This window comes from Gymnoscopelus microlampas (assembly GCF_963454915.1).
Source record: "Gymnoscopelus microlampas genome assembly, chromosome: 1".
NCBI lineage: Eukaryota > Metazoa > Chordata > Actinopteri > Myctophiformes > Myctophidae > Gymnoscopelus > Gymnoscopelus microlampas.
Genome location: NC_139962.1, coordinates 12,905,696 through 12,921,786, shown reverse-complemented (window position 1 = coordinate 12,921,786; position 16,091 = coordinate 12,905,696). Strand labels below are relative to the sequence as shown.

The window sequence follows — 16,091 nt, the reverse complement described above, 5'->3', positions numbered from 1 at the left end:
GTTACGGAAACACCCGTAACTTAAGGCAGCCTTCTTACCGGAGCCTTCGTAAGGACCGCGCGTACGTAACTCCCTATGCAAGATCTCTTTGGGAAACGCGGCCATGGTCTATTGAAGGAAAGATTTTGCTCCCGTCTCAATTATACTGTAATTATCTTAACTCTCTAAAGTGTCTATTTTAAATGAAGTAAATTATTACAAGAGAGAATTAAGACTTTTCTTCTATAAATACAGAGTTAAATTAACACTAAAGTTATACATTCCAAAGAAACGATTCTCTTCCAATACCAATGGTATTTGTTGATGCATGTGCTGACAGTTATCAATAAAGCCCTGCTTTGAAGGGAGAAGGAAGCCATTCATCAATGCCAAGTCTGCATTGATGGATGGATGGATGTCATTCAGTGACAATATATCATGGAGTTTTTATGAAGTCTAAAATTGAATGTGCTGTTTGTCATAGAAGGCCAATGGAAAATGTCCTACATCCACTAAACAATGATTCTATCAATCAAAAAGTTGGACTATTGATTTTTTGGCCAGCTAAACAAGTTCCACTCAAGCTGCAAAACATGGAACATTATAATTATAATATATAATTCAATAGTAACATGCTGTTATCAAACATACAGTTGTATAAAATAGAATTACAATTATCTGAACTGACCTAATTGAACTAACTGAAATGAAAGATGTGGTGTATAAAAATGTGTTTACTCAGACGTTGCAAGGCGAGCAGAGTCTAGTTTCAGTGCACAACATCTGCAGATTATTTTGAACATAAATTGGACCATGGGATTGATCAGTTGCTGTGGAAGAACCTTTGTGGATGTATTTCACACCCTCCGAGAAAATGCTGAAAGTGGAAGTGAAGCCTTAAAAGTCTCATAACACCTGTAGATTGTACTGTATGGTTCAGTCATTTTCAAGCTAATAAGAATGAATCATAGAATTAACTGGTCTTTGTTTTTGCCCATACTCATCATATTGCTTTTTCTGCCTATTCTGCCCATTGTGGTCATACCTGCTAAGTATTGGTCTTACTGTACAAGACCAATACTTCATTATGACAGGATCACAGGGTATCATAAGTTATTAATTCAAGTTCATCATTAATTTTATCCCTGAAATCAAAAGGGAGGGGGCAATATTTCCTGCAAAAATGATATTGATTAGCTCGCATCAATTGTTTATTAAAAGGATGGATGATTTTTTTTTTTAAATCGCATTAAAAAGCAACCCGGTCTGGTGGGGATCTGCGCTCCAAGGAGTGTACTTTTTGTTTTAATTGATGTAATTTCATCTTCTGTTGGTTTTTGCTTTTTTGTTGTTATCTCACTGCATCTTTATCTTGTTTTGTAAAGCACTTTGTAATTATCATTCTCATATATCATATTATTGGGCTTCAAATTTGAGGCGGCTTATGTGTATGTTATGTTGTGTGCCGATTGATCCTGGGTACACTCCACCTGTTTGGGTTCAGATGGAGACAAAATCCTGTTTCTCTGCCATCTCTACTATGCTGCTCTATTTCATTGACATTAAAGAAAAGGTGAGTCATTTTGGAGGTAATATATTCTTAGTCACATTACTCTATCCGTTACATCCCTAGTACTACTACCCTCAGACAGGTTAGGGTGACTCTGTTTTAACTGACCCCTGTTGGAGGCCCCAGAAAGCCTAGGGTAGGACGTTCTGGGAACTGCTCCCTCTAAACTTGTGTGCTCTTTAACTATCTTTATCTTTAAGCAAATGTGGCAATAATCCAATAGTGAAGCAATCTCTCAAGATTCTAAACTAATTCAGCCTGACTGAACCCTAAAAAGTTTCCATCTCTGGTCCAATTTACCAAAATGTGCCCTTTTCTCCATCTTTGAATGATGAGGCATTTGCACTTTACTTCTCTAGCTCAACTATTTATTGACAATACCTTCTCTTTTTTAAATCATTTTCCCAACTTGAAGAAAGGTTACATTTAATAAATATAATACTTTTATTATCTTATTATCTAAGTCAGAAAAAAAATCCCCAATAAGCCCCTATCAAATACAGTATCTACAGAGTCATTAATGACACCCATGACTGAGATCTAGGGTTTGTACTGGATGACAATTATCTTATCGAGTTTAAGGCTCCACCATCTGCACTGATCTATAGCCAAATTAGGGAAGATCATTTCCGTATAGACAGGTTTCCTGTTAGTAAACATTGAGAGGAATATGACCGCGCAGCTGCGGGGGGAAGCCTATGGGTGCGTTTGGAAATTACGCACCGGAGCACACTCGCCTATTAGTTTGTATTGGCCAGTGCGCTCACTGCCGCTCAGGGCTGTATTTTCGAACGCGCCTTCCACCCCCAGGCATGCGCAGATTGCGCATTCTGCTCTGTGATGACGTCGCTCGGAAACCCGTCTATATTGACCCTATTTGCCCTCGCTGTAAATCAGAGCCAGCCACCTTGCTCCACCAAGTCTGGACATGTCCTAATTTGGCATATTTCTGGAGACAAATCTGTATATGATTTTCAGAGGTCTCTTATCGTTTGACCTATTCCCATGTTTATTAATCACACACAGTGGCTTATGCCACGCTTTTTTGCTAGATGGCTTGTTTTACAAGACTGAAAGTTAAATACTTCGACTTCCTACAGATACTACACATGATTTGGCAACCCGGGAGCCAGCGAACACAAAAACGCTAATAAACAGTTGACATTTGGGGAAAAGCGAAAAACGGGCTCCGGTGTTCCGTGCACATGGTAATGGTCAATGGTTGGTTGTATGCAAATACAGATCAATTGCTCCAGCCACTGAGGAGAACCGGGCAGAAGAGATTTTGGGCTCAGAAACAGACAGAGCTACAGACGCACAGAGCTTTGTAGAATTATAGGATGATGTATTTTAGACAGAGTTTTGTCATCAAAAGTCAGACGTTTAGTTGCAAAGGCAGCTGGCCCCAAACATCTCTTCTATAGTACGGCAAGACTTTGGAAATAAACACAAACCAATAAATCCTAATTACAACTCAAGACACACCTGTGAAGCAATCACTGTGCACGCGAATGTGTGCATGAGTGTGTGTGTGTATCTAATTGCACTTTGAGAGTCCATCCATCTGTGTGTATCTCCTTGAATCTGAAAGCGTTTCTGTCCATCTGCGTGCGAGCGAGCGTGTGTGTGCGTGTGTGTGTGTGCGCGTGTGCGCGTGTGTGCGTGTGCGTGTGTGTGTGTGTGTGTATACGATAGGTCCTTCCAACAGAGGATCTGTCCAAGTGTGTAAGTCTGTTGGTGTGTAAGTCCCTGAATGTGAGTGCCTTGTCCGTCTATTTGCGGACATGAGTGTGCTTGCGTGCGCGCATGTGTGTGTGCGTGCACGTGGCTGACAGTCAGTCACACTGGAGGACAGAATGACTGATGACTAGCAGTCCGTTTTTGGGCAGGTGAAACTCTTAGTACTGATAATGAGGTGAGAGAGGAAGAGCTGCCATTAATTCCACCTCTACCGCACGCAAAGCCTCTGAGTAGATTCTTATCTACACGTCTACAGTATGTTTTTGTCAGCCAGGTGTGTGTGTGTGCGTGTGCGTGTGCGTGTGTGTGTGTGGTGCCTCAATGAAGTGACTGAGTGTAATGGCCCACAACCGAAAAGCAAAAAAAATCATGGTCAAACTTTATTCACCTCAAGGCAAACTGTCATAGATGCAGCACAGACCAAAACAAAGGCCCAGCTGAGGAATCACACAGGACCTTCAAAATCACCCTGTGATCCGTGCTGTGAGCAACGATCCCCTGGTTGCGGATCGAGGGCATAATTGTGGACCTCCGGCTGGGGACTAACATAACTCCCATGGATCGTACTTGTGGACCACCAGCTACAGATCATGGACAATGGAACACGACTGTGAACTACAATTATTACACTATTATATTATAATATTGTTATGCATGCAAGTATTGCTATTGCTGTAATTATAGTTGTTACTAGTGTTGATGATGTTGATTTGTATCTCTCTCTCTTTCTCTGTCCTCTCACGCTCTCATTCCCCCCAGACACGGTCAAAGGCAGATGGCCGCCGCCCAGCCTAGAGTCTGGGGAGTTTTTCCTATAGCCACTTTCACAAAAATGTTTGCTCAGCAGTCTCTGCTCTATACTATGTCATGTGTGTTGAGACAACTTGTTATGATTCAGCACTATAATAAAATTGATGAATTGAATTCAATTGAAATTTCACTCAGTTCTCCTTCCTATACAAAGACGCTCTTGGCATTCACAAAGGCTTCTCTCGACCAGAGCCTCCTCCTGACACATTCCATTTCCTCTGTAGACTCCCGCCCGACTCAGGGACCTGGGACCTTCCGTGCATCACCAAACGGCTGTCAAGAGTACAAAAGCTGAAATAATTTCTGCTGGGAGTGGGGTGTGTGCAGTGATGGAAAAAGTACTGCATTGTTTTACTTAAGTAAAAGTATCAATACTGCAATGTAAAAATACTCTGTTACAGTAAAAGTCTGGAATTAAAAATGTGCTTGAGTAAAAGTACAAAAGTGCAGGCATCAAAATGTACTCATTAAAAGTAAAAGTACTCATTTTGCAGAATGAAATCCCATTTCACTAGTTTTCAAATGTATAAAAATCTTTTGAAAATAGCAGATCTACAAGCTCACAAGGCGTCGGGATGCATTGTGAGCTTGTAGATCGGCTATTTTCAAATGGCCGAAATATATATAGGGCTGAAGTGTTTACAGTATGTTTTGTAATAATAATCATAATCTACAAAGTAACTAAAGCTTTCAAATAATTGTAGTGGAGTAAAAGTACAATATTTGGAAATTGGAAATACTCAAGTAAAGTACGAATATCTCAAAACTGTACTTAAGTACAGTACTTGAGTACATGTACTTAGTTACTTTCCACCACTGGGTGTGTGTGTGTGTGTGTGTGTGTGTGTGTGTGTGTGTGTGTGTGTGTGTGTGTGTGTGTGTGTGTGTGTGTGTGTGTGTGTGTGTGTGTGTGTGTGTGTGTGTGTGTGTGTGTGTGCGTGCTTTGGAACACAGAACCACAAAGTGTGGTTGTTGTGGCTAACTTTTTCTCCGACGAAAGTGTTCGCGCGTCGTCCTTCCATCGAACGCCCATCATCAGGTCAGCGGGCCCATCAGCCCGTCCGTGATGGATCTTGGAGTGACAATCTTTATTTAGCCGCTCAGTAATACGTTCTCCCCTCTTCTCTCTCTCTCCCCCAAAACTCTCCTCCAGTCTCTCTTATCTGGCGCTGGGCTTGTTTGTTCTTGTGGCACGTTAACCCTTTCAGACCCGAGAACGCATCTGTGTGTCATTTTAAGATTTCTTTGGGCTATTCAAAAATAGCAGATCTACAAGCTCATAGCACGGCACCGAGTGCCGCGCTATGAGCTTGTAGAACGGCTATTTTTTGAAAAATCGTGAAAATGTGAGCAAATCTTTGAATATATACATTTTTTTTAAGCAAACATTTTAAACTCAAATCTTTGCTTCTGGGGGGATTCTACAAATGTCTTCTAAATCCTAGTTTTTGGAGAAAAACAAATATGTTGCTATAATCAGTGGTTCTCAAACTTTTTCATGGACCCCCAAAATTATTGAATTTTGGCTGCGGACCCCCATCTCAAAATATTAGAAGTTGTAACAGAGTTAAAAAAAATATTCGCTACGGAAAAACAGATATTCAAACGATTTGCACATATTTTCAAGATTTTTCAAAAAATAGCAGATATACAAGCTCATAGCGCGGCACTCGGTGCCGCGCTATGAGATTGTGGATCTGCTATTTTTGAATAGCCTAAAGAAATCTTAAAATGACACACAGATGCGTTCCCGGTCTTAAAGGGCTAAAGCAGAGGACGGATCAATGTGGTGAGTTATGAAATGACAGGCGCGCTGCTCGTAGCAGTTTTTCAAATATTGCCACGGTGCATGAGCCGCTCGCCCATCCCCCCACACCCCCCCCCCCCCCCACCCTCCAGTGCTACTGCTACGCATTGGGAACCATTATCAGCTCCATCCATTAGCCTCGCGACTGTTTTAATGTCTTAGACGGTGGAACTTCTTTTGATACAATCTGTTGCTTCTCTTCAGAGACAAGACAACATAGCTCAGAAATTACAGTATTTGTATTACTATTATTATATTATTACTATTATTATATATAGTATTACTATTATTATATTTTGCACAGAAAATTAAGCACATAATGCAAGTAATGTCAGAACTGGTCAGTACCATTATATCCACAAAAGGGTGCTCGCTGCTAGCCTGGCATGGCCAGACTAATATCACTGCGTAGATGATTCTTGCAGGGGCCCTCATACGAGGTCATTTCGATTATGCATGCTCCTCATGGTATCACAACACCACCAAGGCCTTAAAAACAAGGCTCCAAACACCCCAAAACAAACTAGTAAGGCTACTTCTTGGCCTCAAACACAAAACCCATCTAACCCCTGCTCATTTTGCTAGGATTGGATGGCTTAGGGTTGAGGACAGAGTACAGCAACTTGCTATGGGCCTGGTCTACAAGATACACCACAACATTGGGATCCCCCTGTATTTGTCAAAATACTTCCAAAACGTTAATGAAGTCCACGATCATAACACCAGAGGCAGCTCCACGAATCATGTTCAACCCCGATTTGGCTCAAAACAAAGGGAATGAACTCGTTCTCATGCTATTCAACAAAAATGTGGAATGCCCTACCAAAAGGAGTAAAGGAGTGTAAAACCCTACTCACTTTCAAAACTGCCCTAAAGATACACCTTCAGGAGGCTGCAATTCTAAAATGGCCCCTGTCTAAGTCTTAACTTATCTCTTTTTTTTTTTGTTAAAAGGTTTGGTTACAGGGGTCTCTCCAGCTCTTTAGTAAACAGAATATAGTACATTTTCAGGTAGGTGACAAAGTTTAAGCCAATCAGGAGAGAGCATTGAAAAAGCATTTTCTGTTTACTAAAGAGCTGGAGAGACATGGGAGACTCCTTTTACTGAACAAACACTCTATAGCAATGAGTACTATCAGAATATAGAGATATTTAATGGGTTAGAACAGTATATTATACATATAAAATAGGACTGATAACAAATACAACCTTGAATAATTTTCGAAAAAACGCTTAATCAATTGTAAAAGTATATATCCAATTAGTAGGCGTGGCTACCACACGTGTTTTATAATGTCAATTCAACCAATCAAAGCATTGCGTGCTGATGGTTTTTGATACACCGCTGTGTAGCGGACGGGGCTTCAGTAGTTAAAGGCTCCACAAGTCTGAAACACTTCCGCACGATGGTGACATCACTGAAGAATCCTTTGTATCTTTATTCTAGCCTTTTGCCAACCAGCCTGGAGCGTTCATCCAGGCTCCCGCTGTCACTACAAGCTGTTTTTTTCTTTTTACGCTTGTGCTGCTGAAATACTAGAGGGACTCATGTACCGGACCGCTAGGCTACATTAGTCATTATTTCATGTCTGACAACGTTCCAAGTATCAGAAGGTTACCAAGGTAAAATAATGGATCACTCTAGTTTACAGTGGTCCACCTGTCTAAAGTCAGTTATCTGAGACATTAAATACATAGTTAAAGGTGGGGTAAAAGTGGGGTTAACCCACTGAGACCTGAAGCCGATTCTACATGTCTCCTAAATCTCAACAGTTTTCTGAAAAACGTTTCTTTCTATATCAGTGGTGCTCAAACTTTTTCATGTCAAGGACCCCCAAAATTACATGTATTTGGCCGTGGACCCCCATCAAAATATTTTGTTCCAGGGACCCCCAGAAACAAAGATTTGAGTTAAAAATGTTCGCTTTAACAATATATATATTTCAAAGATTTGCACACATTTTCACGATTTTTCAAAAATAGCAGATCTACAAGCTCATAGTGCGGCACTCGGTCCTGCGCTATGAGCTTGTAGATCTGCTATTTTTGAATAGCCTAAAGTGTAAAATAATGCTTTTTAGCTCAAATCTAAAAATGACACCGTTCCAGGTATTAATGGGTTAAATACATATTTAAAGGTGGGGTAACTTTGGTTAAAATAAGTGTTAATAAAGTAATCAATCAATCAATCAATCAAACTGGTAGGGAGGTTTCTGAACTTTTTTTGCAATTGACCACATTTATGCATAACTAAAAAAGTGTGCTCCTCGGAGCGCAGATCCCTGCAAGGCCAAGTTGCGTACCCGGGGCTGTGTGGGGAAATAAGAGTTTGTACGACAGACGGTGCAAGTGTTCACGTTTGTGGTAGCCAGGGGTGTAGTGGAGGGGGGACGCGGGGGAGCGGCGCTCCCTCACTTCTCTACTGCTTGAAAAAAAATAATAATATGTTTTGGTTTTTTTTATATATTTTTTTTAAATGATTAAAAAAAAATCATTTGCACATTTAAAAGCAATTTTTTTTTAACAACAGCATAATATTGGGTTGTGCAGGTGAGATTTAGAAAACACTGTGGGGTGGTCTACAGGCCAAATAAGCAGACTTGGCAAGAGTCAGACTCAAGAGCTAAGGGTGGATCAGAGGTTAACCCTAAACCGAAATAAAGTAACAAAAAAAGACCTCAAATCCGCGCAAGACCCCAAAAATGTTCGCGTGCACGCGCACGGTTGACACATGCATGCGCGCTGCGCGCGCATGCATGTGTCAAAGAGGTGCGCTCCCCCACTTCCAAAATTAGCACTACAACACTGGTGGTAGCGTACAACCTACTGCTCAAAAGCTATAGGCCAAAACAGTGAACCAGCCTGTTGTAGTGCCACCATGATGCAGCCAATTTCAAAATATGGGGTGGAGGTTTTTCCTTGGCCTACTGGGAGTGTGTGTGTGACAAGTTTCATGCTGACCGGTCTGACTAGCGGTGCCCAAAATTAACTGGTCACAGACAGGCAGGCAGGCAGACAGGCAGACAGAGAGACAGACGGATAGACGGACTTGAAGTCTCACTTAAGTCAAAGCATAATCCCTGCCCCCCGGCCATTCCAGCCTGGCAGGGATAATTACCTGATTTAAATATGTGCAAATAGCACCGGAGCAGTGAGAGGCGACTTGCTTGGCAGCACATTTAGGAGTGTACATGTATTTTACCCTTTGCGGCAGCTTTTTTTAAGGCAAAGTTGTGGTAAGGGTTCAGGGTATAGGCATGTAGTAGTGAGGGCTAAAGGCTGCAACATACCAACTTATACCGAACATTTTCAGCTTTGGAAGGGCTTGCTGTGTAGAATTAAGGACTAATCATGACAAAATGCATTTGAATCTGGCTTCAGATCTGTGCACAAGTCTTCCCTGTACTGTACCCAGCGACGACTGTAATGAAACTGAAATGCTTCAAAAACCTGCATCCTGAATGTAATGAAAGGTAAATTGATGGCCGCCGAGATTATGTTGGTATCACAATGACAGTAAGGGTTTAACACCAGTGAAAAGTTATCTGCCATGGGCCAAAAGTCTATACCGTTGCGACAGCTGTCAGTTTTTTCCGCCATTGAATGTGGGCAGCCTTTAACCCTTTCAGACCCGACAAAGCATCCGTGTAATTTTAAGATTTCTTTGGGCTATTCAAAAATAGCAGATATACAAGCTCGTAGAGTGCCACGCTACGAGCTTGTATATCTGCTATTTCTTTGAATAATCGTGAACATTTTTGCAAATCTTTTGAATATATATATATTTTTTAACATTTTTAACTCAAATCTTTGCTTCTGGGGATCTTTTCAAATGTCTTCTAAATACAAACAGTTTTTTGAAAAAAACTATGTTGCTATAATATCAGTGGTTCTCAAAAAAAATTCATGGACCCCCAAAATGCCATGTATTTGGCTGCGGACCCCATCTCAAAATATTTCGTTCCAGGGACCCCCCAGATTCAAAGATTTGAGTTAAAAATGTATATATATATTCAAAGATTTGCTCAAATGTTCACGATTTTTTTTTAAATAGCAGATCTACAAGCTCATAGCGCGGCACTCGGTGCCGCGCTATGAGCTTGTATATCTGCTATTTTTGAATAGCCCAAATAAAAAATAAAAAAAGACACACAGATTCTTTCCCGGCCTTAATGGGTTAAAAAAAAAGCCTGTGGCACCGCCGCGAGAAACGTCTGCCATCGGTGCAGCAGCATGATGAGAAGTGACTGGAGGATTCTCAGATTTATTAGCGCACCATGAGCTGGTGTCATCGGAGATTATGCCCCCTATCCTTCAACCGCTCCGCTGGCACATCAACCCCCGCTCCGGATTTCAATTTCCCCCCAGTAAGAGAGGGTGCTGGGGAAGGCTCTGGGTTGGTGACCCTAAGCTCGTGACCCTGGGGGGGGGGTGCGGGGGGATGGATGGGGGGGAGTAGGGGACAGATACGGGCTGCTCATGAATTAGGGATGACTTCAGCGGTGCGTTCAACTTTGGCCTGTCTGGGTGCTGTATCGGTGCGGAGAATCTCCCTGATAAATGGGCGTCAGGGCCAGGGAAGACTGCTCCATCCTGGTTAGGTATTCAGAGAAGCAGATTATAGGGCCTTTTTTTTTGGGACTCCACTCAGGCCATGTTTAAAACATGTCCCACTCTTCCTGGCAGCTAAGCTCAGATTCCGCATAGTCCTCTAGTGTAATTTTAACTCTGAGAGTGGGACCATTTAGTTGCGTTTGTGCATGCATGAGTTGCAAATCATGGATAAAATGTGCTGTTAAAAACATCAGTGGTAGAAAAACATTCCAACAACGTTCAAACCGAGACGACTGCTGTGGATTAACTCCAAAAAGACACAGATATACCCGTTGTAACTGCCTGCATTAATGTAGTGGATGCCAAGAAAGTTGCACCAGCATCTACTTTTCTGGAGGTTGGGTGCACACCTTCGATTAAAAGAGGCACTTCTATGTGCCATGAGGGTCTATTTGGAGGTTGGGTGCACACCTTCGATTAAGGAGGCACTTCTATGTGCCACGAGGGTCTATTTGGTTCCTAACTATTAATGAGCTGTAAACCACTGGAACCCCCCTCAAGGACTTCCTGGGGATCACCGGATCCCACATTGCGAAGAAGCAGTGATTTCAAGCTACTGACCATCCATTCGGAGATGATGATGTCCACCTTCTCCACGGGTAGGCTGATGTCTTCGATGCGACCTTTGAGCAGCGTGATCTTGTCTTCCAGGTTGTTGGTTCTGTGAAATCAACACATCAACACAGAACATGAGACCCATAGAGCAGGGGTTTTCAACCGGAGGTATTGCAGGTGGTCCCTGGCCAAAAAAACAAAACAAAAAAAAAAACTTTTTTTTTTTTTTTACTTTTAATAACCTACAGGAGTTCTTACTGTATTGTGTGTGTAATATGAAATGTGAGCTTATCATAATCACAGTAATACTTAATCATATTCCATCATATTCAAACAAAATCGCTGTATTTTATTAGATATTATATTGATATTATAGCTATTTTCTCCAGCTCCCTGTGGTACATGAACCCCCCACCCCTATTGTGTGGGGTGGGTCTATGATGGACCCGCCACGCACAATAGTGGTGGTCCCCAGGTTGCTTTTAGTCAGGATGGTGGTCCCTGGGTCGAAATCAGTTGAAAACCCCTGCCATAGAGCACACTAGTCACCTTTATGTGCCAAAGCATCACTCAATCCAGTTGTCAAAAGTTACATTCTTTAAGACAACTCAAAAACTACAGGATAATGAATATCTGTATATGTATGTATGTGTTGTATTATCTATTATTATAATCTATTTTTGACAAAATAAAAGCAACACAAATAATAAAATAAATGAGAACAATCACTCAGTCACTGGAACATACAGAGAACACCATGATACCTATAAACCTGCCTATACTGTGTTACTTAATTATTACTAGACCATACCCATGGGGGGATATGCGCACATGATCTGGCAACCCGGGAGCCAGCGAACACAAATGGTCAATGGCGGTGTGCAAATTCAGATCAATTGCTCCAGCCACTGAGGAGAACCGGGCAGAACAATTTTGGCCTCACCACAACACACCATGCACTACAGAGGTTTGTCAAATTATAGGAGGTCTGTATGTAAGTGTTCCTATTGCCTTGTACATTGAAGTGCTGAGATACTCTGACAAGACAGCCAAGTGACGGATGAAAATCACTGTGAACGTTCCTTACCAGAGGCTTCTCACAATGAGGGTATTGTGTCAACCAACACTGTGATTTGAAAAGGCCAGGCAACGGCCAGTACCGCCTGGTGAAAAATCAATCTACGTCTGCACATTAGAGCAGAAAAGAGGGGGAAACTGTGACTGTATCCCTACGGAGTCGTGTCAAGCCCAGGACAGGTAAGGTAAGCGAGCGCGAGAGATGTGGCCCCCTGTTTTGAAATGATCCTTCCTCTCTCTGACCAGGCCACTCTGGTTATCAATCTCTGTGAATATTCCATTATCATGACAGCTAATGTTACTGGGGACAGAACAATTACTCACTAGCCTAGAGTGCATTTCTGTAGCAATGATCCTTATCTTGAACTGCCTTCTCCTCTCTTCTGCTCGCGCTATCGCCTCCTCCCAGAAACATTCTGAGGCGCCCCCCCCTCTCTCCCCCCCCCCTTCACCACCACCCGCCTCTCACACCAAGAGGAAACACTGTAATCTCATTATTGGGGTAATTTAGAGGACAATGTCAGGAGGACTCCAGAGACAGTGTTATGTGCACGTCGCGTGTCTGTGTGTGTGTGTGTGTGTGTGTGTGTGTGTGTGTGTGTGTGTGTGTGTGTGTGTGTGTGTGTGTGTGTGTGTGTGTGCGTGTGCGTGTGCGTGTGCGTGTGCTTCAGTTAGTGTGAGAGAAAGAGAGAGAGAGAGACTATTTCTATATAAAGCAAAAGACGAAGTTATTTTACATTCAATCTTCACTATTGCCCTTTTTTCTTTTTTTCTTTTTTTTTAATACATCCCATGATTTTGTAACCCATATTTTTTTCACCCAGTGCCAATTGCCTATGTAATCCTGGGCACTACTCTCCCTCTGCCAGCCTAGGGAGAGCCCAAGCTGAAGCTCATGTCTCCTGAGGCAGTATATAGAGAGCAGGATTACTGCATGTTACTGCATAGTAGTGAATTGCAGCACCGTTCAAGTAACCCATTTTAAGGATGTCATATAGACAGGCACATTGGAATCAAAATGTAACCGTAACTAACACATAACTTTCAAGTCTCAACAGGCAAACACAACGGGCCTTTTTTCTTGCTGTTTCGGCTCAAAAGGAAAGCAAGACTATTGGGCAATTAATCAATTAAAATCCATTTGTACACATCACATTGAAAAACTATTTGGCTCTTATCCGTGAAGGAGGGAGGACACGTTGAGCCGTTTCATTTAAAACTTTGTGGGCTAGCAGTGGAGATGAGAGATGGATGGTCCTGCACAGCCGCCAGCAGACGCTTTAATTACCTCCTTATATTAACATCATGAGGAAGTGACGGATGCAAACAGCCCGGTCGCTCGGGTGGAACGCGTACACACTGGCAGGCACACACACACACACACACACACACACACACACACACACACACACACACACACAACTTGAAGAAGTGCTGTAAAATCACAAGACAAGTAAGCAGTAAGGATGGCATAAGCAAGGACGTGTGTGTGTGTGTGTGTGTGTGTGTGTGTGTGTGTGTGTGTGTGTGTGTGTGTGTGTGTGTGTGTGTGTGTGTGTGTGTGTGCGTGTGTGTGTGTGTGTGTGTGTGTAAAAAAGCAGCCAATGCCATACATCGCTGTTCCATTACTGAAGCTGCTGGAGAAACCAAAGACAATAGCCAAAACACACACACACACACACACACACACACACACACACACACACACACACACACACACACACACACACACACACACACACACACACACACACACACACACACACACACACACACACACACACACACACACACACACACACACACACACGCATCAACGTTAGGGAATCAGTGGGCTGTAAAATTAAAACGTCCCTTCTTTGGCAATCCTGTTGTTTTGCTTATACGACACTCACTTACATAATGATTACTATAACGGTCATAACCGTCCATGAGTCAAAAAAATACATTTGGAAGCCAGGGGTGTGTAGAGAGGTATAGGAGCACTCTGGTGAGAGTGCATGCAGAGCAGGGGTGAGGGTGGGGGGTAAATAGCCTTTACTGTAGAGAGCTGTCCAACCTGACTCTCTGCTATAAAAAAAGAAAAATAAACCTTCAAGTATGGCCAAACACACAGCATCAGATATTGGACTAAGGACAGTTTTCTGAAAAACGTATGTTTCTATATCAGTGGTGCTCAAACTTTTTCCTGTCAAGGACCCCCAAAATGATGTATTTGGCCGCCGACTCCCATCTCAAAATATTTAGTTCCAAGGACCCCCAGTAGCAAAGATTTGAGTTAAAAGTGTTCGCTTTAAAAAATATATATGATACAGGGAAATTGGCACTCCAGGGAAAAAGGAGCGCTCGTTTTCATAGCCCCCCCAGGCAATTCTGTAGAACCAACACTACAGGGCAATGCAAGCCACACTATGTGCATAGGCATGCATAGACATGAACGTGCATGCGTGTGCACGCATGCATGCACAAACGCACACACGCACGCGTGTGCGGACGTACGCTCATACCGTATGTCTGTTTGTACGTGTGACTGTGCCTCTTTTTGACTTCAGACCCCTTCAGACCCTCACGTTGATAGAACGATGAGAAATAATGATTATGATAGAACCTCCCAAGAGTTATATAGTTGAGGTTATGTTAAGGTTTCTGATCAGCATAATAGTGCTTATGGTTTGAATGAACGCAGTCAATGGAAGCTCCTCACACACTAGAGAGCTTGTCTCTGTCCATCTGACTGAGTGAAAGCCCAGGTGACTTTATAGTTACTATGGGGAGGCGTGGAGAGGACTCTGGGTGTAAATTAGGTGCATTACGGCCGTGCCGACTGACAGCGGGGGGGGGGGGGGGGGGGGGGGGGGGGGGGGCGGGGTTTACAGTTGTTCACATATAGGCCAGTCAATGACAGTTTTTACAAGCAAGCCCTTATATACAGTACAATCAACACACGTTAAGTCCTTATCTATGGTCCCAGTTGACTGAGGGAGCTTATTTATGTTTGTACTCTATATGTATACGCATTTACTGAATGCTGTCACTGTGACTTAAACGTTTCCATTAAAGTTTGGTTGAGAAGACAAATACTGACTTAACGTCCCCTCATGGATGGCTAAAGTTTCACTATATATATCGGACCATATAAATGATCTAAATATCAATTTTCCATGAAATGTGACTCACATGCAGACAGTATTCTGAGGCACGCTGGGATATCATTGAACTACAGTGTTTAATTTCCGTTTACATTTTGGGACAAAGGCTAGGCAAGGCAAGGCAGGTGCTCGGGAGACTTTCTTGTATGCCTGAAATTCAGAGACATGGGTAACTGGAGGCAAAGATGGCGCTGGAGCATGGGCGTGGTGACACCAATGGGCGTGGGGACAACGAGTGACGTCACAAGTGGGCGTGGGGACACCAAGCTGTGATTGGTATTTTGTAAAAAATATCATTGGGCAGAATTGTTGCTAGGTAGATTTGCTGAAACACTTTGAAGAGTTTTCAAATTTCTCTCTCTGACACCTCGTTTTTTTTCGGCCGCAGTTGTCCCGGGGAGCGACCCACAGACCCGGCACCACTGTGTGCGCCTCGCTGTCCCTGGGCGGCCCACCGTTCCGGAGGTATCGCCCGTTTACGGACAAAAGTCGCAGATCTACAAGCCCAAAAAAACGTGCCTTTAGGTGGCCGGGGGTCCACGGGGGTCCCCGCAGACCACCACCGCCACCTCCGGGCGGACCGTGCCGTTCCAACGAGCCACCCCCCGTCGCCATGGGCCCCACGGAAGGCCTTTCACAGACTCTGTCTGAGAGGGGACATTTGCACCAGAACTTTGGCCAGAACTTTTGGGAAAAAGTCCCTACCAGGCCCGAGAGACACTCTGTCCACGGGCTGTCCAGAGCCCCAGACCTGCTGGGCTCCCGACACTTTGAAAAATTTTCGACTTTT

At 43.1% G+C, this 16,091-nt stretch overlaps 1 protein-coding gene across 1 annotated transcript in view; it reads right to left on the bottom strand.

Moving 5' to 3' along the window:
• Window positions 1–16,091, bottom strand: part of prmt3 (protein arginine methyltransferase 3) — an 89,239-nt gene that overhangs the window by 60,764 nt on the left and 12,384 nt on the right. The window contains exon 10 of the mRNA XM_084063419.1: window positions 11,082–11,181. Coding sequence (XP_083919545.1) covers window positions 11,082–11,181 — 100 coding nt within the window. The remainder of the gene's footprint in view (window positions 1–11,081; window positions 11,182–16,091) is intronic.